Source organism: Nothobranchius furzeri, chromosome 2, assembly GCF_043380555.1.
Source record: "Nothobranchius furzeri strain GRZ-AD chromosome 2, NfurGRZ-RIMD1, whole genome shotgun sequence".
NCBI lineage: Eukaryota > Metazoa > Chordata > Actinopteri > Cyprinodontiformes > Nothobranchiidae > Nothobranchius > Nothobranchius furzeri.
In genome coordinates, this window is record NC_091742.1 from 101,606,392 (window position 1) to 101,629,780 (window position 23,389).

Here is a 23,389-nt window from a genome sequence, read left to right on the forward strand (position 1 = left end):
AGTTTATGGTAACATAGCTAATTATAGTTATAGTTTATGTAACATAGTAAATTATAGTTATAGTTTATGGTAACATAGCTAATTATAGTTACAATTTATGGTAACATAGTAAATTATAGTTATAGTTTATGGTAACTTAGCTAATTATAGTTATAGTTTATGGTAACATAGCTACTTATAGTTATAGTTTATGGTAACATAGTAAATTATAGTTATAGTTAATGGTAACTTAGCTAATTATAGTTATAGTTTATGGTAACATAGCTACTTATAGTTATAGTTTATGGTAACATTGTAAATTATAGTTATAGTTTATGGTAACATAGCTAATTATAGTTATAGTTCATCTAACATAGTAAATTAAAGTTATAGTTTATGGTTACATAGTAAATTTTAGTTATAGTTTATGGTAACATAGTAAATTATAGTTATAGTTTATGGTAACATAAATAATTTTAGTTATAGTTTATGGTAACATAGCTACTTATAGTTATAGTTTATGGTAACATAGTAAATTATAGTTATAGTTTATGGTAACATAGCTAATTATAGTTATAGTTTATGTAACATAGTAAATTAAAGTTATAGTTTATGGTAACATAGTAAATTATAGTTATAGTTTATGGTAACATAGCTAATTATAGTTATAGTTTATGTAACATAGCAAATTATAGTTATAGTTTATGTAACATAGTAAATTAAAGTTATAGTTTATGGTAACATAGCTAATTATAGTTATAAATTATGTAACATAGTAAATTATAGTTATAGTTTATGGTAACATAGTAAATTATAGTTATTGTTTATAGTAACAAAGCTAATTATAGTTATAGTTTATGGTAACATAGCTAATTATAGTTATAATTCATGTAACATAGTAAATTAAAGTTATAGTTTATGGTAACATAGCTAATTATAGTTATAGTTTATGGTAACATAACTAATTATAGTTATAGTTTATGGTAACATAGTAAATTATAGTTATAGTTTATGTAACATAGTAAATTAAAGTTATAGTTTATGGTAACATAGCTAATTATAGTTATAGTTTATGTAACATAGTAAATTATAGTTATAGTTTATGGTAACATAGTAAATTATAGTTATAGTTTATGGTAACAAAGCTAATTATAGTTATAGTTTATGTAACATAGTAAATTAAAGTTATAGTTTATGGTAACATAGCTAATTATAGTTATAGTTTATGTAACATAGTAAATTATAGTTATAGTTTATGGTAACATAGTAAATTATAGTTACAGTTTATGGTAACAAAGCTAATTATAGTTATAGTTTATTGTAACATAGCTAATTATAGTTATAGTTTATGTAACATAGTGAATTAAAGTTATAGTTTATGGTAACATAGTAAATTTTAGTTATAGTTTATGGTAACAAAGCTAATTATAGTTATAGTTTATGGTAACATAGCTAATTATAGTTATAGTTTATGTAACATAGTAAATTATAGTTATAGTTTATGGTAACATAACTAAATATAGTTATAGTTTATGGTAACATAGCTAATTATAGTTATAGTTTATGTAACATAGTAAATTAAAGTTATAGAACCAAAAACCAGAACCAGGTATGCTTTTTCAGAGTGACAGTTTAAGAGCAGCAGTGAGACCGAAGTGAGGGATGATCAGAGCAGAGAGATGAAGCTGATCTTACCGAGTAGCAGGATCACAAACACCACCAACATCTTCATTTCTCTGTCAAAGTCTGAGACACTAAAAAAGGTCTTGAGGACATCAGCTCCTGACAGCTCTCATGTTCCTCTGCTCACCATCTCCTGAAACTCTGACATCACTGCAGCTACAGGAAGTTTGCTTCCTCAGACACACCCAGTGTGGAGTTGCAATGATGGGGAGGAGCTACATGTCTCTGAGCCGCCTCTGACCTTTTTCTGACACAAGTTCTTCTGTTGATGCTTTATCTGGACCTCAGATAAAGCATCAAATGTCCTCCAGCAGGAACCTTATCAGAGGACCCAACTGCAGCATGAACCTGGGCACATGGTTTCACATGGACCTGGTTCCTCTCGTTTTCAGTCTCATACCTGCTCAGCCTGTTCACCTGGTGCCTGGCTTTGAAGGAGGCGCTCTCAGGTCACGTCAGGCTTCAGGAATTCACTGAACTAGTCCTGAATTGTCTCTGTTTGGGCTGCACTAGAAAAGTAGATGGATGTTTTTATGATTTAGGAAACATGTTCTTTTATGTTATTCTCCCCCATCACTGCACTCCACACTGATTTTGTTGTTTTTCTGAGTCGGTGATGTTTCCTTTCAACAGGGACTTATTGTTAAATCTTATTTTAATGTGTAGCTTTGATTGTATTGTGTTCAGCTCGTTGGACTGCCTTCACTAGTGGCGTTAACGTGCTATGTGATAGACAATCTACTGAGTCAGCATCTCTATCCATGTGTGGAGTTAGCATGTTGTCCCCATGCATGTGTAGAGTTAGCATGTTGTCCCCATGCATGTGTAGAGTTAGCATGGTGTCCCCATGCATGTGTTGAGTTAGCATGTTGTCCCTCTCCATGTGTAGAGTTAGCATGTTGTCCCTCTCCGTGTGTAGAGTTAGCATGTTGTCCCCATGCATGTGTAGAGTTAGCATGTTGTCCCCATGCATGTGTAGAGTTAGCATGTTGTCCAAAAGGCATGGGTAGAGTTAGCATGTTGTCCCCATGCATGTGTAGAGTTAGCATGGTGTCCCCATGCATGTGTTGAGTTAGCATGTTGTCCCTCTCCATGTGTAGAGTTAGCATGTTGTCCCTCTCCGTGTGTTGAGTTAGCATGTTGTCCCCATGCATGTGTTGAGTTAGCATGTTGTCCCCATGCATGTGTTGAGTTAGCATGTTGTTCCTCTCCATGTGTAGAGTTAGCATGTTGTCCCCATGCATGTGAGGAGTTAGCATGTTGTCTCCATGCATGTGTAGAGTTAGCATGTTGTCTCCATGCATGTGTAGAGTTAGCATGTTGTCCCCATGCATGTGTTGAGTTAGCATGTTGTCCCTCTCCATGTGTAGAGTTAGCATGTTGTCCCCATGCATGTGTTGAGTTAGCATGTTGTCCCCATGCATGTGTTGAGTTAGCATGTTGTCCCTCTCCATGTGTAGAGTTAGCATGTTGTCCCCATGCATGTGAGGAGTTAGCATGTTGTCTCCATGCATGTGTTGAGTTAGCATGTTGTCCCTCTCCATGTGTAGAATTAGCATGTTGTCCCCATGCATGTGAGGAGTTAGCATGTTGTCTCCATGCATGTGTTGAAATAGCATGTTGTCCCTCTCCATGTGTTGAGTTAGCATGTTGACCCTCTCCATGTGTAGAGTTAGCATGTTTTCCCCATGCATGTGTTGAGTTAGCATGTTGTCCCTCTCCATGTGTAGAGTTAGCATGTTGTCCCCATGCATGTGAGGAGTTAGCATGTTGTCCCCATGCATGTGTTGAGTTAGCATGTTGTCCCTTTCCATGTGTTGAGTTAGCATGTTGTCCCTCTCCATGTGTTGAGTTAGCATGTTGTCCCTCTCCATGTGTAGAGTTAGCATGTTGTCCCCATGCATGTTTTGAGTTAGCATGTTGTCCCCATGCATGTGAGGAGTTAGCATGTTGTCCCCATGCATGTGTTGAGTTAGCATGTTGTCCCTCTCCATGTGTTGAGTTAGCATGTTGTCCCTCTCCATGTGTTGAGTTAGCATGTTGTCCCTCTCCATGTGTAGAGTTAGCATGTTGTCCCCATGCATGTGAGGAGTTAGCATGTTGTCCCCATGCATGTGTTGAGTTAGCATGTTGTCCCTCTCCATGTGTTGAGTTAGCATGTTGTCCCTCTCCATGTGTTGAGTTAGCATGTTGTCCCTCTCCATGTGTAGAGTTAGCATGTTGTCCCCATGCATGTGTTGAGTTAGCATGTTGTCCCTCTCCATGTGTAGAGTTAGCATGTTGTCCCTCTCCGTGTGTTGAGTTAGCATGTTGTCCCCATGCATGTGTTGAGTTAGCATGTTGTCCCCATGCATGTGTTGAGTTAGCATGTTGTTCCTCTCCATGTGTAGAGTTAGCATGTTGTCCCCATGCATGTGAGGAGTTAGCATGTTGTCTCCATGCATGTGTTGAGTTAGCATGTTGTCCCTCTCCATGTGTAGAGTTAGCATGTTGTCCCCATGCATGTGTTGAGTTAGCATGTTGTCCCTCTCCATGTGTAGAGTTAGCATGTTGTCCCCATGCATGTGTTGAGTTAGCATGTTGTCCCCATGCATGTGTTGAGTTAGCATGTTGTCCCTCTCCATGTGTAGAGTTAGCATGTTGTCCCCATGCATGTGAGGAGTTAGCATGTTGTCTCCATGCATGTGTTGAGTTAGCATGTTGTCCCTCTCCATGTGTAGAATTAGCATGTTGTCCCCATGCATGTGAGGAGTTAGCATGTTGTCTCCATGCATGTGTTGAAATAGCATGTTGTCCCTCTCCATGTGTTGAGTTAGCATGTTGACCCTCTCCATGTGTAGAGTTAGCATGTTTTCCCCATGCATGTGTTGAGTTAGCATGTTGTCCCTCTCCATGTGTAGAGTTAGCATGTTGTCCCCATGCATGTGAGGAGTTAGCATGTTGTCCCCATGCATGTGTTGAGTTAGCATGTTGTCCCTTTCCATGTGTTGAGTTAGCATGTTGTCCCTCTCCATGTGTTGAGTTAGCATGTTGTCCCTCTCCATGTGTAGAGTTAGCATGTTGTCCCCATGCATGTTTTGAGTTAGCATGTTGTCCCCATGCATGTGAGGAGTTAGCATGTTGTCCCCATGCATGTGTTGAGTTAGCATGTTGTCCCTCTCCATGTGTTGAGTTAGCATGTTGTCCCTCTCCATGTGTTGAGTTAGCATGTTGTCCCTCTCCATGTGTAGAGTTAGCATGTTGTCCCCATGCATGTGTAGAGTTAGCATGTTGTCCCCATGCATGTGAGGAGTTAGCATGTTGTCCCCATGCATGTGTTGAGTTAGCATGTTGTCCCTCTCCATGTGTAGAGTTAGCATGGTATCCCCATGCATGTGTTGAGTTAGCATGTTGTCCCCATGCATGTTTTGAGTTAGCATGTTGTCCCCATGCATGTTTTGAGTTAGCATGTTGTCCCCATGCATGTGAGGAGTTAGCATGTTGTCCCCATGCATGTGTTGAGTTAGCATGTTGTCCCTCTCCATGTGTAGAGTTAGCATGGTGTCCCCATGCATGTGTTGAGTTAGCATGTTGTCCCCATGCATGTTTTGAGTTAGCATGTTGTCCCTCTCCATGTGTAGAGTTAGCATGTTGTCCCCATGCATGTGTTGAGTTAGCATGTTGTCCCCATGCATGTGTTGAGTTAGCATGTTGTCCCTCTCCATGTGTAGAGTTAGCATGTTGTCCCCATGCATGTGAGGAGTTAGCATGTTGTCTCCATGCATGTGTTGAGTTAGCATGTTGTCCCTCTCCATGTGTAGAATTAGCATGTTGTCCCCATGCATGTGAGGAGTTAGCATGTTGTCTCCATGCATGTGTTGAGTTAGCATGTTGTCCCTCTCCATGTGTTGAGTTAGCATGTTGACCCTCTCCATGTGTAGAGTTAGCATGTTTTCCCCATGCATGTGTTGAGTTAGCATGTTGTCCCCATGCATGTGTTGAGTTAGCATGTTGTCCCTCTCCATGTGTAGAGTTAGCATGTCCCCATGCATGTGAGGAGTTAGCATGTTGTCCCCATGCATGTGTTGAGTTAGCATGTTGTCCCTTTCCATGTGTTGAGTTAGCATGTTGTCCCTCTCCATGTGTTGAGTTAGCATGTTGTCCCTCTCCATGTGTTGAGTTAGCATGTTGTCCCCATGCATGTTTTGAGTTAGCATGTTGTCTCCATGCATGTGAGGAGTTAGCATGTTGTCCCCATGCATGTGTTGAGTTAGCATGTTGTCCCTCTCCATGTGTTGAGTTAGCATGTTGTCCCTCTCCATGTGTTGAGTTAGCATGTTGTCCCTCTCCATGTGTAGAGTTAGCATGTTGTCCCCATGCATGTTTTGAGTTAGCACATTGTCCCCATGCATGTGAGGAGTTAGCATGTTGTCCCCATGCATGTGTTGAGTTAGCATGTTGTCCCGCTCCATGTGTAGAGTTAGCATGGTGTCCCCATGCATGTGAGGAGTTTATATATATGTATAATATCCTGTCACTGTGACCCGATTGCCCCCTGGCTACTTGGCTAAAGGGGATGTCCATTTGGATGACTGGTTAGCTCTAGTCAGGTAATCGGATCCTGGCGTTTTTATATTTGTTTTTTTTTTATGCCTTATTTTTCATGTCCTTTTTTACATACATTTCAGTTTGCAAATACAACATATATTTTCAAAGAACTGAAAACTACTTAATTAATTTATTAATGTATAAATGAACTCATTTGAGAAAAACAATGATCATTCAGAACTTGCAACAATTACAGCATGGCAATGCATGAAATGATCCTGGCTGGGCCCGCGTATCTCCACGTGTGTGTGTGTGTGTGTGTGTGTGTGTGTGTGTGTGTGTGTGTGTGTGTGTGTGTGTGTTTTGGATATTCCTACTATATTTGCTTCCGGCGGAACCAACGACCGGAAGTTTTTTTTTTTTTTTTTTTTTTAATCTTTTATTTTCATTTATTGACATTAAAATAAAAATACAATCAGAACTAAATTGCTGCAAGCCAAAATGAAAAAGGGGACAGAAAGAAGAAAAACTTATGTTGTCTGCCCCTTTTAACTAAAATAGCATTAATACAAATGAAATAATCATTTGACTCTTAAGGAAATTGAACAATATAGTTCCTGGACTTGTTGGCCGACAAAATCTCAACCCATGAATTTGAGAAAAAAATAGAAAAAGAAAACAAGTTACACAGAAAGAAGCATTAAGTTACAGATCTATATACATACATATATACACATACAAGCACATACTAGGTTAATATTTTGTTCCTTTAATCCCCCCCACCCCCCTCCCCTCACACATTTATGTAATGGATCTATATAAGTTAATCGTTTTATTTTTTATCTCTTTTTTGAAAGTCAATATTGTTTTTGCATTCTTGAGTTCAGTATTCAATTTATTCCACAATTTAACTCCATATATGGAGACACAATGTTCCTTTACGAGTATCCGATGTCTAGGTATATTAAATAATTCATGTCCTTTTAGATCATATTTGCTATGTCTTTTTGAAAATCGTTTAATTAATCCTGCAGGTACGTTCCTTTTGTTTGCATTATACATAAATTTTAAAATATTGTAGTCCACCAGATCATAGAATTTTAGTGTTTTTAATTTAATAAATAATGGATTGGACGGATCTCTGTAGTTGCTCCTTGTGATTATTCTTATTGCTTTTTTCTGTAAGATGTAAATGGAATTTGTGTAAGTTTTATATGTTGTTCCCCAGATTTCAATGCAGTAGTTCAGGTATGGTACGATCAGTGAGTTATATAACAAATATAATGAATTATTATCAAGCAACCCTTTTGCTCTATGTAACAGTGCAATCGTTTTAGATATTTTAGTTTTGACACTGTTTATATGTAGTTTCCATGACAGTTTTTCATCAATGATGACTCCCTGATACTTGACTTCTTGAACTCTTTTAATATTAATCTCATCTATATTTAATAAAATTTCATCATTTGAATTTGTATTACTAAATATCATAAAACAGGATTTATCACTGTTTAATGATAGTTTGTTTCCATCAAACCATAGTTTAATTTTTTTCATCTCTGTTTGCATCACTTCTATCATCTGCTCAACATTATCTCCTGAATAGTAAAAAGTTGTATCATCTGCAAATAAGGTGCATTTTAATATATTGGATGCCTCAACAATGTCATTTATATAAATGATAAATAGTTTAGGGCCCAATACCGACCCTTGTGGTACACCACAAGTAATGTTATTTATATGTGATTTTGTGTTGTTTATTTGAACATATTGCTGCCTATCGGTAAGATAACTAGTTATCCATTTTAGGGCCATCCCTTTGATGCCATATTTACAAAGTTTTTTAATAAGAATTGTATGATCCACTGTATCGAATGCTTTTTTTAAATCAATAAAGATACTTATGAGATGATTTTTTTTGTCAAGGGCTTCCGATATTTCTTCTGTTAATTCCATTAATGCCATGGATGTTGAATGATTTGTTCTAAAACCATACTGACTGTCATTTAATATCTCTTCATTGATCAGGAATCGGTCCAACCTGGCAATATATAATTTTTCTAATATTTTTGAGAATTGTGACAATAAAGATATTGGTCTGTAGTTGGAAAAGATATGTTTGTCTCCACTTTTATGAAGTGGTATGACTTTTGCAATTTTCATCCTGTTAGGAAATGTCCCTGTTGCAAAAGATAAATTACATATGTAAGTCAATGGATGAATAATACTTTCTATTATATTTTTTATTAATGTTATGTCTAAACCGTCACAGTCAGTACTTCTTTTATTGATGCATTTATTGATAATATTTCTTATTTCATCACTTGTTACTGGACTTAAATATATACTGTTTTTATTGCTTTTGATATTCTCACCTATACTATAATTTGTTCTTTTTGGAATGTTTTTTGCCAGGTCAGGCCCCACATTAGTAAAAAAATTGTTAAATTCATTTACTATTTTACTGGTTTCACTAATTTCAGACTGTCCGTTTTCAAAATAATTTGGAACAGTTGAAGCTATTTGATTTCTTTTTATGACATTATTTATTATTCCCCAAGTTGCTCTAATATTATTTTTGTTTTCTTCTAATAAATTGCTATAATATTCCTTTTTTTGTCTTTTGATTATAGAAACTAATTTATTCTTATATTTTTTGTATTTCCTTTCTGCTTCACTTGTTCTTAGTTTTAAAAAACATCTATATAATGTATTTTTTTTCTTACAGGCGTTCAGCAGCCCTTTTGTCATCCATGGTTTGTTCATCCTCCCTCTTTGTGTTTGAGTTTTTGTTTTACAGTTTTTGTCATATTGACTACATAATATTCCTATAAAAGAATTGTAAGCCATGTTTACATCATCAACATATACTTCTTCCCAGTTTTGTTGTTCCAGATCTCTTTTTAGTGCGTCTATAGCGTTTTGTGACCTGTCCCTTATAAGTTTTTCCATTTTTTGTTGATTTTTGATCTGGTGATTTTTATAGACTGTGAAAATTGGCAGATGATCACTGATATCAGTCATCACTATTCCACTTCTCTCTATCCCTTCTGAAGTAGATGGGCGTGACTTAGGCTCGTCTTCCTGAGATAACTACATTCCCCATGATGCCTTGCGCGCCCCGTTTCCAGGATACGGTGCAGGCAGCCAATGCTAAAAACACCAGAATTTTAACGGAACTTAAACGGAAAGTTTTGTCGCTTTAAACGAAAAAAATAATCACGAATTAGCCACCGGGCAGATTTTTCCGTTGTGACGTGTTTCCGGTTTCAGGGAGTGGGTTTTAGACTTGCTGTTAGCAACGTAGTTAGCATTAGCACAGCTTAGCTTCCCGTTAGTCCAGCTCTGAAACCAATCGGTGCTAAAGCTGGATTTAATGGGACGTTAACGTGTAGAACCGCCGCTGACTGTCCCGGTAAGCTGCCGGTGCCCTATGGAGAGAGCTAACCGGCGGAAAGACGCCCAGCTGGTGAAGAACCAGCCTGGCGACGAGAGCCTGGAGGTGGATGGAGAGGAGGTGACGAGCCTCCACAGCCCGACTCCCCGCAGACACCCACAGGTAACTGGTAACCAGCTTAACCAGCGCCTGATCACAAGCAACCACCTGGTGGTACACCTGAGAGGGCTTTAGCAGGAAGCTGGGCACTGACGTTTCTGACTCACAGGTGTGTGTGTGTGTGTGTGTGTGTGTGTGTGTGTGTGTGTGTGTGTGTGTGTGTGTGTGTGTGTGTGTGTGTGTACCAGTTAAAGGTCTGGTGTGAAACATGTTTTAGTTAAGGTTATGGTTAGGTAGAAAGACAGACGTGTGTGTGTACGTGTGTGCGCGTGCAGACCCAGCAGGAAGCAGGACAGATAAACGATCACAGAGGCTCATGGATGACTCCAACACTAAACTGATTCTGTGTTCTAGCTCAGATGGTTTTCCTGAGCAGAATCACACCCAGAACCGGTACCTGGGTGCTCTTTGGGCCCATTACAGCAGTCTAGAGTCTGGACCAGCGTCACCTGTATTGGCTGCTCACCTGAGTCCACATGCATCCTTGTCTCCAGTCAGAAGCACACAGGAAGACCCACAGCCTCCTGTCAGCCAACAGCAGCAGTGATGAGTTCAAGGACCACCACAGGCCTCAGAGACCCACTGAGCCTGGGCCCGGTCCAAACCAGGACGAGGAGGAAGAGGAGGATTCTGATGAGGAAGATACAGATGATGATGATGATGATGATGAGCCCACAGAGTCTCTGGAAGGAGCTTACAACCCAGCAGACTACGCTCACCTACCTGTTAGCACTGAGATCAAAGAGCTGTTCCAGTACATCACCCGGTGAGCACACACACACACACACACACACACTAGTGCTGAAACAACTATTCGATTTAATCGATTATAATCGATTATTAAAATAGTTAACAACTTTTTTAGTCATCGATTAGTTGTTTAATAATAATATTTTACCGCATAACGTCTATTTTTACCACAATCTGACATCGGTTACAATCTGTTAAATTTGCCGCCAGTGTGTGGCAGTAATGAGCCACTGATCTACCAGTGGAGCCGTAGAAGAAGAAATGAGCCAATAAGTGCCCTCGGTTTTCATGACGTAACACGTTACTGACGGGCATCTTGCTGTGAGAGATGGCGGATCAACAAGAAATACGGAAGAAAAATAGAAGCGACAAAACAAGAGAAACCCCGGACAAAAACCTCACGAGTATGGGAGCACTTCACTAGATGCCTTGAAAAGACCGGTGACCTGCAAAATATGCAAAAACCATCTAGCATGGCACGGAAGCACGACGTCCCTAAGTGAACATTTGAGACGAAAACGTGGGGGCTGATGCAGCAGAGGAATGTCCGGTAAGTAACAGAAAATAAACAAGCTAACGCAGATCACATTTGGGACTTAGTGTTTTAGCTGAGTTCGTTATAGTGGATGTTAAACATGTTTTTTTGCCGCGTCAGTCTACGGTGTTCTACTTCTGATTGACTAGATGCAATCGTGAATCTCCTCCGTGTTGTGAATCATGCGCTTGCCAAATTTAGCACGTCTGTTTATAAGAATGTTCTCGTTAAGAGAAAAACGGCACAAACCCATAACTGTGTTCCTCATTCAAAAAAGGACAACTCCGCGGTGAAAAATATACAGACGAGCTGTGTCCAGGTGAATATAACGCGGCATAGTTGTACGCTTTCAATTTTTAAATACAGGAGAAATTCAGAAAGTCATTTTTTTAACTATTAAAAGGCTGTTTTACTATCTAACGCTGTAAAACGCCTCACAACACATTTTTGTCAAATTAAATGATCACTGTATATTGTTAATTAATTCAAATAATGTAATATTGATTTAGTGTTGTAGTGTGTGTGCTGCTTATTTTATATGTGTACTTAATTCAGTTTATTTGTGTTTCTTATGCAGAAAAAAACAAGCAACGATGGACAACTACATGGGGAACAAGACACTCACCCCCCAGCAATGCATACCACTTACAAACTCTATTCTAGATTCTACATTATTTTTTATGGAATTTACTTCTTATATTTTGATGCCAAAAAATTATTCTGGACTGATATTTTGCACTGTTTAGCTCATTTTACACCACTGACTGTGTTCATGTGCAATAAAATAGATTGCAGTCAACTGCACAATTCTCTTATGTTTTTCTTTTTCTTAACTGAAATGTATTCATCACTTGTATAGGTTAAATAGCTAAACAATAACAAACCGATTAATCGATTAATCGAAAAAATAATCGACAGATTAATCGATTATGAAAATAATCGTTAGTTGCAGCCCTAACACACACACATACACACACACACACACTTTGTTCAGCAGCAAACCTCCATCTGCTCCAATCTGTAACCCCTGACCTTTGACCTTTGTGTCCATTCTGTGGTCCTGGTCTCTACTCAGGTTCCTAACATCAGTGACGCACCACCCCATCATAGTTCAGTTACTTCCTGTTCCTGCTGATCAGACCTTCTGCTGACTAACATAGGGCCTGTCTCTGTCCTCGTCCCTGTCCTTGTCCCTGTCTCTGTCCTCCTCCCTGTCCTGATCTCTGTCCTCATCCCTGTCCTTGTCCCTGTCCTCATCCCTGTCCTTGTCCCTGTCCTCATCCCTGTCCTCTGTCCCTGTCCTCGTCTCTGTCTATGTCCTTGTCCCTGTCCTCGTCCCTGTCCTCTGTCCCTGTCCTCATCTCTGTCTATGTCCCTGTCCTTGTCCCTGTCCCTGTCTCCTCAGCTACACCCCCCAGACCGTGGACCTGGAGCACTCCCTGAAGCCCTTCATCCCAGACTTCATCCCAGCTGTTGGAGACATTGACGCCTTCCTGAAGGTGTGTGTGTTCAGAACCGGGTTTTGGGTCTTGGTGTTAGCCAGCTCCACACTTTGTCTCTCTGTGAGGACCGCTCAGTCCAGGTGTTGTGGTTCGATCCCTTATCCCGATGCATCAGGACCGTTTCCTGGGGATTTGTTTCCATCAGTAGAGATGTCAGATATCTGCTTTGGTAGTCACAAACACGTCACACACCCCAGAAGCTCTTCGCTGGGACACCGTGGGAGGATCCTGCTCTGCAGAGGCAGCAGTAATCACGATGGCTGGAAGCCTCGAGGACACGTCCGTCTCGTGTTTTTACTTAAGGTTATGGAATCCATGACGGGTCCATGTATTAGCTTTAATGTCTGTAGCGTCACAGCTGGAGGTCTAAGTAACAGACAGCACAGCTGGAGGTCTACGTAACAGACAGCACAGCTGGAGGTCTACGTAACAGACAGCACAGCTGGAGGTCTAAGTAACAAACAGCACAGCTGGAGGTCTACGTAACAAACAGCACAGCTGGAGGTCTAAGTAACAGACAGCACAGCTGGAGATCTACGTAACAGACAGCACAGCTGGAGGTCTAAGTAACAAACAGCACAGCTGGAGGTCTACGTAACAGACAGCACAGCTGGAGGTCTAAGTAACAGACAGCACAGCTGGAGGTCTGAGTAACAAACAGCACAGCTGGAGGTCTAAGTAACAATCAGCACAGCTGGAGGTCTAAGTAACAAACAGCACAGCTGGAGGTCTGAGTAACATACAGCACAGCTGGAGGTCTAAGTAACAATCAGCACAGCTGGAGGTCTAAGTAACAGACAGCACAGCTGGAGGTCTACGTAACAGACAGCACAGCTGGAGGTCTACGTAACAGACAGCACAGCTGGAGGTCTAAGTAACAATCAGCACAGCTGGAGGTCTAAGTAACAATCAGCACAGCTGGAGGTCTGAGTAACAAACAGCACAGCTGGAGGTCTGAGTAACAGACAGCACAGCTGGAGGTCTAAGTAACAATCAGCACAGCTGGAGGTCTAAGTAACAGACAGCACAGCTGGAGGTCTAAGTAACAGACAGCACAGCTGGAGGTCTAAGTAACAGACAGCACAGCTGGAGGTCTACGTAACAGACAGCACAGCTGGAGGTCTAAGTAACAAACAGCACAGCTGGAGGTCTAAGTAACAAACAGCACAGCTGGAGGTCTACGTAACAGACAGCACAGCTGGAGGTCTAAGTAACAAACAGCACAGCTGGAGGTCTACGTAACAAACAGCACAGCTGGAGGTCTAAGTAACAGACAGCACAGCTGGAGGTCTACGTAACAGACAGCACAGCTGGAGGTCTAAGTAACAAACAGCACAGCTGGAGGTCTACGTAACAGACAGCACAGCTGGAGGTCTAAGTAACAGACAGCACAGCTGGAGGTCTGAGTAACAAACAGCACAGCTGGAGGTCTAAGTAACAAACAGCACAGCTGGAGGTCTGAGTAACAGACAGCACAGCTGGAGGTCTAAGTAACAATCAGCACAGCTTGAGGTCTAAGTAACAGACAGCACAGCTGGAGGTCTACGTAACAGACAGCACAGCTGGAGGTCTACGTAACAGACAGCACAGCTGGAGGTCTAAGTAACAGACAGCACAGCTGGAGGTCTAAGTAACAATCAGCACAGCTGGAGGTCTAAGTAACAAACAGCACAGCTGGAGGTCTAAGTAACAATCAGCACAGCTGGAGGTCTAAGTAACAGACAGCACAGCTGGAGGTCTAAGTAACAGACAGCACAGCTGGAGGTCTACGTAACAGACAGCACAGCTGGAGGTCTAAGTAACAGACAGCACAGCTGGAGGTCTAAGTAACAAACAGCACAGCTGGAGGTCTACGTAACAGACAGCACAGCTGGAGGTCTAAGTAACAGACAGCACAGCTGGAGGTCTAAGTAACAGACAGCACAGCTGGAGGTCTAAGTAACAAACAGCACAGCTGGAAGTCTACGTAACAGACAGCACAGCTGGAGGTCTAAGTAACAATCAGCACAGCTGGAGGTCTAAGTAACAGACAGCACAGCTGGAGGTCTAAGTAACAGACAGCACAGCTGGAGGTCTGAGTAACAGACAGCACAGCTGGAGTTCTAAGTAACAAACAGCACAGCTGGAGGTCTACGTAACAGACAGGACAGCTGGAGGTCTAAGTAACATACAGCACAGCTGGAGGTCTAAGTAACAAACAGCACAGCTGGAGGTCTACGTAACAGACAGCACAGCTGGAGGTCTGAGTAACAGACAGCACAGCTGGAGGTCTGAGTAACAGACAGCACAGCTGGAGGTCTGAGTAACAAACAGCACAGCTGGAGTTCTAAGTAACAATCAGCACAGCTGGAGGTCTAAGTAACAAACAGAACAGCTGGAGGTCTAAGTAACAAACAGCACAGCTGGAGGTCTAAGTAACAGACAGCACAGCTGAGGTCTAAGTAACAGAAAGCACAGCTGAGGTCTAAGTAACAGAAAGCACAGCTGGAGGTCTAAGTAACAAACAGCACAGCTGGAGGTCTAAGTAACAAACAGCACAGCTGGAGGTCTAAGTAACAATCAGCACAGCTGGAGGTCTAAGTAACAGACAGCACAGCTGGAGGTCTAAGTAACAGACACCACAGCTGGAGGTCTAAGTAACAGACAGCACAGCTGGAGGTCTAAGTAACAAACAGCACAGCTGGAGGTCTAAGTAACAATCAGCACAGCTGGAGGCTAAGTAACAAACAGCACAGCTGGAGGTCTAAGTAACAGACAGCACAGCTGGAGGTCTAAGTAACAGACACCACAGCTGGAGGTCTAAGTAACAGACAGCACAGCTGGAGGTCTAAGTAACAAACAGCACAGCTGGAGGTCTAAGTAACAAACAGCACAGCTGGAGGTCTAAGTAACAGACAGCACAGCTGGAGGTCTAAGTAACAGACAGCACAGCTGGAGGTCTAAGTAACAGACAGCACAGCTGGAGGTCTAAGTAACAGACAGCACAGCTGGAGGTCTAAGTAACAGACAGCACAGCTGGAGGTCTAAGTAACAAACAGCACAGCTGGAGGTCTAAGTAACAATCAGCACAGCTGGAGGTCTAAGTAACAGACAGCACAGCTGGAGGTCTAAGTAACAGACAGCACAGCTGGAGGTCTAAGTAACAGACAGCACAGCTGGAGGTCTAAGTAACAAACAGCACAGCTGGAGGTCTGAGTAACAAACAGCACAGCTGGAGGTCTGAGTAACAGACAGCACAGCTGGAGGTCTAAGTAACAAACAGTCTAAGTAACAGACAGCACAGCTGGAGGTCTAAGTAACAATCAGCACAGCTGGAGGTCTAAGTAACAGACAGCACAGCTGGAGGTCTAAGTAAAAAACAGCACAGCTGGAGGTCTAAGTAACAGACAGCACAGCTGGAGGTCTAAGTAACAGACAGCACAGCTGGAGGTCTAAGTAACAATCAGCACAGCTGGAGGTCTAAGTAACAGACAGCACAGCTGGAGGTCTAAGTAACAATCAGCACAGCTGGAGGTCTAAGTAACAGACAGCACAGCTGGAGGTCTAAGTAACAATCAGCACAGCTGGAGGTCTAAGTAACAGACAGCACAGCTGGAGGTCTAAGTAAAAAACAGCACAGCTGGAGGTCTAAGTAACAGACAGCACAGCTGGAGGTCTAAGTAACAGACAGCACAGCTGGAGGTCTAAGTAACAGACAGCACAGCTGGAGGTCTGAGTAACAGACAGCACAGCTGGAGGTCTAAGTAACAGACAGCACAGCTGGAGGTCTAAGTAACAGACAGCACAGCTGGAGGTCTAAGTAACAGACAGCACAGCTGGATGTCTAAGTAACAGACAGCACAGCTGGAGGTCTAAGTAACAATCAGCACAGCTGGAGGTCTAAGTAACAGACAGCACAGCTGGAGGTCTAAGTAAAAAACAGCACAGCTGGAGGTCTAAGTAACAATCAGCACAGCTGGAGGTCTAAGTAAAAAACAGCACAGCTGGAGGTCTAAGTAACAAACAGCACAGCTGGAGGTCTAAGTAACATACAGCACAGCTGGAGGTCTAAGTAACAGACAGCACAGCTGGAGGTCTAAGTAACAGACAGCACTGCTGGAGGTCTAAGTAACAATCAGCACAGCTGGAGGTCTAAGTAACAATCAGCACAGCTGGAGGTCTAAGTAACAATCAGCACAGCTGGAGGTCTAAGTAACAGACAGCACAGCTGGAGGTCTAAGTAACAATCAGCACAGCTGGAGGTCTAAGTAACAAACAGCACAGCTGGAGGTCTAAGTAACAGACAGCACAGCTGGAGGTCTAAGTAACAGAGAGCACAGCTGGAGGTCTAAGTAACAGACAGCACAGCTGGAGGTCTAAGTAACAAACAGCACAGCTGGAGGTCTAAGTAACAATCAGCACAGCTGGAGGTCTAAGTAACAGACAGCACAGCTGGAGGTCTAAGTAACAGACAGCACAGCTGGAGGTCTAAGTAACAGACAGCACAGCTGGAGGTCTAAGTAACAAACAGCACAGCTGGAGGTCTAAGTAACAAACAGCACAGCTGGAGGTCTAAGTAACAGACAGCACAGCTGGAGGTCTAAGTAACAGACAGCACAGCTGGAGGTCTAAGTAACAAACAGCACAGCTGGAGGTCTAAGTAACAATCAGCACAGCTGGAGGTCTAAGTAACAGACAGCACAGCTGGAGGTCTAAGTAACAGACAGCACAGCTGGAGGTCTAAGTAACAGACAGCACAGCTGGAGGTCTAAGTAGCAAACAGCACAGCTGGAGGTCTAAGTAACAAACAGCACAGCTGGAGGTCTAAGTAACAGACAGCACAGCTGGAGGTCTGAGTAACAAACAGCACAGCTGTAGGTCTAAGTAACAAACAGCACAGCTGGAGGTCTAAGTAACAAACAGCACAGCTGGAGGTCTAAGTAACAGACAGCACAGCTGGAGGTCTGAGTAACAAACAGCACAGCTGGAGGTCTAAGTAACATTCAGCACAGCTGGAGGTCTAAGTAACAGACAGCACAGCTGGAGGTCTGAGTAACAAACAGCACAGCTGGAGGTCTAAGTAACATTCAGCACAGCTGGAGGTCTAAGTAACAATCAGCACAGCTGGAGGTCTAAGTAACAAACAGCACAGCTGGAGGTCTAAGTAACAGACAGCACAGCTGGAGGTCTGAGTAACAAACAGCACAGCTGGAGGTCTAAGTAACATTCAGCACAGCTGGAGGTCTAAGTAACAAACAGCACAGCTGGAGGTCTGAGTAACAATCAGCACAGCTGGAGGTCTAAGTAACAAACAGCACAGCTGGAGGTCTAAGTAACAGACAGCACAGCTGGAGGTCTAAGTAACAGACAGCACAGCTGGAGGTCTAAGTAACAGACAGCACAGCTGGAGGTCTAAGTAACAAACAGCACAGCTGGAGGTCTGAGTAACAATCAGCACAGCTGGAGGTCTAAGTAACAAACAGCACAGCTGGAGGTCTAAGTAACAGACAGCACAGCTGGAGGTCTAAGTAACAATCAGCACAGCTGGAGGTCTAAGTAACAAACAGCACAGCTGGAGGTCTAAGTAACAATCAGCACAGCTGGAGGTCTAAGTAACAGACAGCACTGCTGGAGGTCTAAGTAACAAACAGCACAGCTGGAGGTCTAAGTAACAGACAGCACAGCTGGAGGTCTTAAGTAACAATCAGCACAGCTGGAGGTCTAAGTAAAAAACAGCACAGCTGGAGGTCTAAGTAACAGACAGCACAGCTGGAGGTCTGAGTAACAAACAGCACAGCTGGAGGTCTAAGTAACATTCAGCACAGCTGGAGGTCTAAGTAACAAACAGCACAGCTGGAGGTCTAAGTAACAGACAGCACAGCTGGAGGTCTGAGTAACAAACAGCACAGCTGGAGGTCTAAGTAACATTCAGCACAGCTGGAGGTCTGAGTAACAAACAGCACAGCTGGAGGTCTAAGTAACATTCAGCACAGCTGGAGGTCTAAGTAACAAACAGCACAGCTGGAGGTCTAAGTAACAGACAGCACAGCTGGAGGTCTGAGTAACAAACAGCACAGCTGGAGGTCTGAGTAACAAACAGCACAGCTGGAGGTCTAAGTAACATTCAGCACAGCTGGAGGTCTAAGTAACAATCAGCACAGCTGGAGGTCTAAGTAACAAACAGCACAGCTGGAGGTCTAAGTAACAGACAGCACAGCTGGAGGTCTGAGTAACAAACAGCACAGCTGGAGGTCTAAGTAACATTCAGCACAGCTGGAGGTCTTAAGTAACAATCAGCACAGCTGGAGGTCTAAGTAACAGACAGCACAGCTGGAGGTCTTAAGTAACAAACAGCACAGCTGGAGGTCTAAGTAACAGACAGCACAGCTAGAGGTCTTAAGTAACAATCAGCACAGCTGGAGGACTAAGTAACAGACAGCACTGCTGGAGGTCTAAGTAACAAACAGCACAGCTGGAGGTCTAAGTAACAGACAGCACAGCTGGAGGTCTTAAGTAACAATCAGCACAGCTGGAGGTCTAAGTAACAGACAGCACAGCTGGAGGTCTAAGTAACAGACAGCACTGCTGGAGGTCTAAGTAACAAACAGCACAGCTGGAGGTCTAAGTAACAGACAGCACTGCTGGAGGTCTAAGTAACAAACAGCACAGCAGGAGGTCTAAGTAACAGACAGCACAGCTGGAGGTCTTAAGTAACAATCAGCACAGCTGGAGGTCTTAAGTAACAATCAGCACAGCTGGAGGTCTAAGTAACAATCAGCACAGCTGGAGGTCTAAGTAACAAACAGCACAGCTGGAGGTCTTATGTAACAGACAGCACAGCTGGAGGACTAAGTAACAGACAGCACTGCTGGAGGTCTAAGTAACAAACAGCACAGCTGGAGGTCTAAGTAACAGACAGCACAGCTGGAGGTCTTAAGTAACAATCAGCACAGCTGGAGGTCTAAGTAACAGACAGCACAGCTGGAGGTCTAAGTAACAGACAGCACTGCTGGAGGTCTAAGTAACAAACAGCACAGCTGGAGGTCTAAGTAACAGACAGCACTGCTGGAGGTCTAAGTAACAAACAGCACAGCAGGAGGTCTAAGTAACAGACAGCACAGCTGGAGGTCTTAAGTAACAATCAGCACAGCTGGAGGTCTTAAGTAACAATCAGCACAGCTGGAGGTCTAAGTAACAATCAGCACAGCTGGAGGTCTAAGTAACAAACAGCACAGCTGGAGGTCTTATGTAACAGACAGCACAGCTGGAGGTCTAAGTAACAGACAGCACAGCTGGAGGTCTAAGTAACAATCAGCACAGCTGGAGGTCTAATTAACAATCAGCACAGCTGGAGGTCTAAGTAACAATCAGCACAGCTGGAGGTCTAAGTAACAGACAGCACAACTGGAGGTCTAAGTAACAAACAGCACAGCTGGAGGTCTAAGTAACAATCAGCACAGCTGGAGGTCTAAGTAACAATCAGCACAGCTGGAGGTCTAAGTAACAGACAGCACAGCTGGAGGTCTAAGTAACAAACAGCACAGCTGGAGGTCTAAGTAACAATCAGCACAGCTGGAGGTCTAAGTAACAAACAGCACAGCTGGAGGTCTAAGTAACAGACAGCACAGCTGGAGGTCTAAGTAACAGACAGCACTGCTGGAGGTCTAAGTAACATTCAGCACAGCTGGAGGTCTAAGTAACAAACAGCACAGCTGGAGGTCTGAGTAACAATCAGCACAGCTGGAGGTCTAAGTAACAAACAGCACAGCTGGAGGTCTAAGTAACAGACAGCACAGCTGGAGGTCTAAGTAACAGACAGCACAGCTGGAGGTCTAAGTAACAGACAGCACTGCTGGAGGTCTAAGTAACAATCAGCACAGCTGGAGGTCTAAGTAACAATCAGCACAGCTGGAGGTCTAAGTAACAGACAGCACTGCTGGAGGTCTAAGTAACAAACAGCACAGCTGGAGGTCTAAGTAACAGACAGCACAGCTGGAGGTCTTAAGTAACAATCAGCACAGCTGGAGGTCTAAGTAACAGACAGCACAGCTGGAGGTCTTAAGTAACAATCAGCACAGCTGGAGGTCTAAGTAACAGACAGCACTGCTGGAGGTCTAAGTAACAAACAGCACAGCTGGAGGTCTAAGTAACAGACAGCACAGCTGGAGGTCTTAAGTAACAATCAGCACAGCTGGAGGTCTAAGTAACAGACAGCACAGCTGGAGGTCTAAGTAACAGACAGCACTGCTGGAGGTCTAAGTAACAAACAGCACAGCTGGAGGTCTAAGTAACAGACAGCACTGCTGGAGGTCTAAGTAACAAACAGCACAGCAGGAGGTCTAAGTAACAGACAGCACTGCTGGAGGTCTAAGTAACAAACAGCACAGCAGGAGGTCTAAGTAACAGACAGCACAGCTGGAGGTCTAAGTAACAGACAGCACAGCTGGAGGTCTAAGTAACAGACAGCACAGCTGGAGGTCTAAGTAACAGACAGCACAGCTGGAGGTCTAAGTAACAGACAGCACAGCTGGAGGTCTAAGTAACAGACAGCACAGCTGGAGGTCTGAGTAACAGACAGCACAGCTGGAGGTCTAAGTAACAGACAGCACAGCTGGAGGTCTAAGTAACAGACAGCACAGCTGGAGGTCTAAGTAACAGACAGCACAGCTGGATGTCTAAGTAACAGACAGCACAGCTGGAGGTCTAAGTAACAATCAGCACAGCTGGAGGTCTAAGTAACAGACAGCACAGCTGGAGGTCTAAGTAAAAAACAGCACAGCTGGAGGTCTAAGTAACAATCAGCACAGCTGGAGGTCTAAGTAAAAAACAGCACAGCTGGAGGTCTAAGTAACAAACAGCACAGCTGGAGGTCTAAGTAACATACAGCACAGCTGGAGGTCTAAGTAACAGACAGCACAGCTGGAGGTCTAAGTAACAGACAGCACTGCTGGAGGTCTAAGTAACAATCAGCACAGCTGGAGGTCTAAGTAACAATCAGCACAGCTGGAGGTCTAAGTAACAATCAGCACAGCTGGAGGTCTAAGTAACAGACAGCACAGCTGGAGGTCTAAGTAACAATCAGCACAGCTGGAGGTCTAAGTAACAAACAGCACAGCTGGAGGTCTAAGTAACAGACAGCACAGCTGGAGGTCTAAGTAACAGAGAGCACAGCTGGAGGTCTAAGTAACAGACAGCACAGCTGGAGGTCTAAGTAACAAACAGCACAGCTGGAGGTCTAAGTAACAATCAGCACAGCTGGAGGTCTAAGTAACAGACAGCACAGCTGGAGGTCTAAGTAACAGACAGCACAGCTGGAGGTCTAAGTAACAGACAGCACAGCTGGAGGTCTAAGTAACAAACAGCACAGCTGGAGGTCTAAGTAACAAACAGCACAGCTGGAGGTCTAAGTAACAGACAGCACAGCTGGAGGTCTAAGTAACAGACAGCACAGCTGGAGGTCTAAGTAACAAACAGCACAGCTGGAGGTCTAAGTAACAATCAGCACAGCTGGAGGTCTAAGTAACAGACAGCACAGCTGGAGGTCTAAGTAACAGACAGCACAGCTGGAGGTCTAAGTAACAGACAGCACAGCTGGAGGTCTAAGTAACAAACAGCACAGCTGGAGGTCTAAGTAACAAACAGCACAGCTGGAGGTCTAAGTAACAGACAGCACAGCTGGAGGTCTGAGTAACAAACAGCACAGCTGTAGGTCTAAGTAACAAACAGCACAGCTGGAGGTCTAAGTAACAAACAGCACAGCTGGAGGTCTAAGTAACAGACAGCACAGCTGGAGGTCTGAGTAACAAACAGCACAGCTGGAGGTCTGAGTAACATTCAGCACAGCTGGAGGTCTAAGTAACAGACAGCACAGCTGGAGGTCTGAGTAACAAACAGCACAGCTGGAGGTCTAAGTAACATTCAGCACAGCTGGAGGTCTAAGTAACAATCAGCACAGCTGGAGGTCTAAGTAACAAACAGCACAGCTGGAGGTCTAAGTAACAGACAGCACAGCTGGAGGTCTGAGTAACAAACAGCACAGCTGGAGGTCTAAGTAACATTCAGCACAGCTGGAGGTCTAAGTAACAAACAGCACAGCTGGAGGTCTGAGTAACAATCAGCACAGCTGGAGGTCTAAGTAACAAACAGCACAGCTGGAGGTCTAAGTAACAGACAGCACAGCTGGAGGTCTAAGTAACAGACAGCACAGCTGGAGGTCTAAGTAACAGACAGCACAGCTGGAGGTCTAAGTAACAAACAGCACAGCTGGAGGTCTGAGTAACAATCAGCACAGCTGGAGGTCTAAGTAACAAACAGCACAGCTGGAGGTCTAAGTAACAGACAGCACAGCTGGAGGTCTAAGTAACAATCAGCACAGCTGGAGGTCTAAGTAACAAACAGCACAGCTGGAGGTCTTATGTAACAGACAGCACAGCTGGAGGTCTAAGTAACAGACAGCACAGCTGGAGGTCTAAGTAACAATCAGCACAGCTGGAGGTCTAATTAACAATCAGCACAGCTGGAGGTCTAAGTAACAATCAGCACAGCTGGAGGTCTAAGTAACAGACAGCACAACTGGAGGTCTAAGTAACAAACAGCACAGCTGGAGGTCTAAGTAACAATCAGCACAGCTGGAGGTCTAAGTAACAATCAGCACAGCTGGAGGTCTAAGTAACAGACAGCACAGCTGGAGGTCTAAGTAACAAACAGCACAGCTGGAGGTCTAAGTAACAATCAGCACAGCTGGAGGTCTAAGTAACAAACAGCACAGCTGGAGGTCTAAGTAACAGACAGCACAGCTGGAGGTCTAAGTAACAGACAGCACTGCTGGAGGTCTAAGTAACATTCAGCACAGCTGGAGGTCTAAGTAACAAACAGCAC

The 23,389-nt window shown here is 43.3% G+C and overlaps 2 protein-coding genes across 3 annotated transcripts in view; one reads left to right on the plus strand and one right to left on the minus strand.

The window, feature by feature from the left end:
• Nucleotides 1-1,840, minus strand: part of LOC107373998 (HERV-H LTR-associating protein 2) — a 71,916-nt gene extending 70,076 nt beyond the window's left edge. Inside the window, exon 1 of the mRNA XM_054734844.2 lies at nt 1,675-1,840. Within this exon, the coding sequence (XP_054590819.2) occupies nt 1,675-1,711 (37 nt within the window). The 5' untranslated portion in view covers nt 1,712-1,840. The remainder of the gene's footprint in view (nt 1-1,674) is intronic.
• A 7,564-nt stretch (nt 1,841-9,404) lies between these two features.
• ift46 (intraflagellar transport 46 homolog (Chlamydomonas)) overlaps nt 9,405-23,389 on the plus strand; it is a 33,116-nt gene continuing 19,131 nt past the window's right edge. Inside the window, exons 1-3 of one of the 2 annotated variants that reach the window (XM_070548712.1) lie at nt 9,405-9,748; nt 10,240-10,511; nt 12,436-12,529. In XM_070548712.1, coding sequence (XP_070404813.1) covers nt 9,623-9,748; nt 10,240-10,511; nt 12,436-12,529 — 492 coding nt within the window. In that variant the 5' untranslated portion in view covers nt 9,405-9,622. Of the gene's footprint in view, nt 9,749-10,099; nt 10,512-12,435; nt 12,530-23,389 lie in introns of both variants that reach the window. The other variant, XM_070548713.1, reaches the window with a different exon arrangement.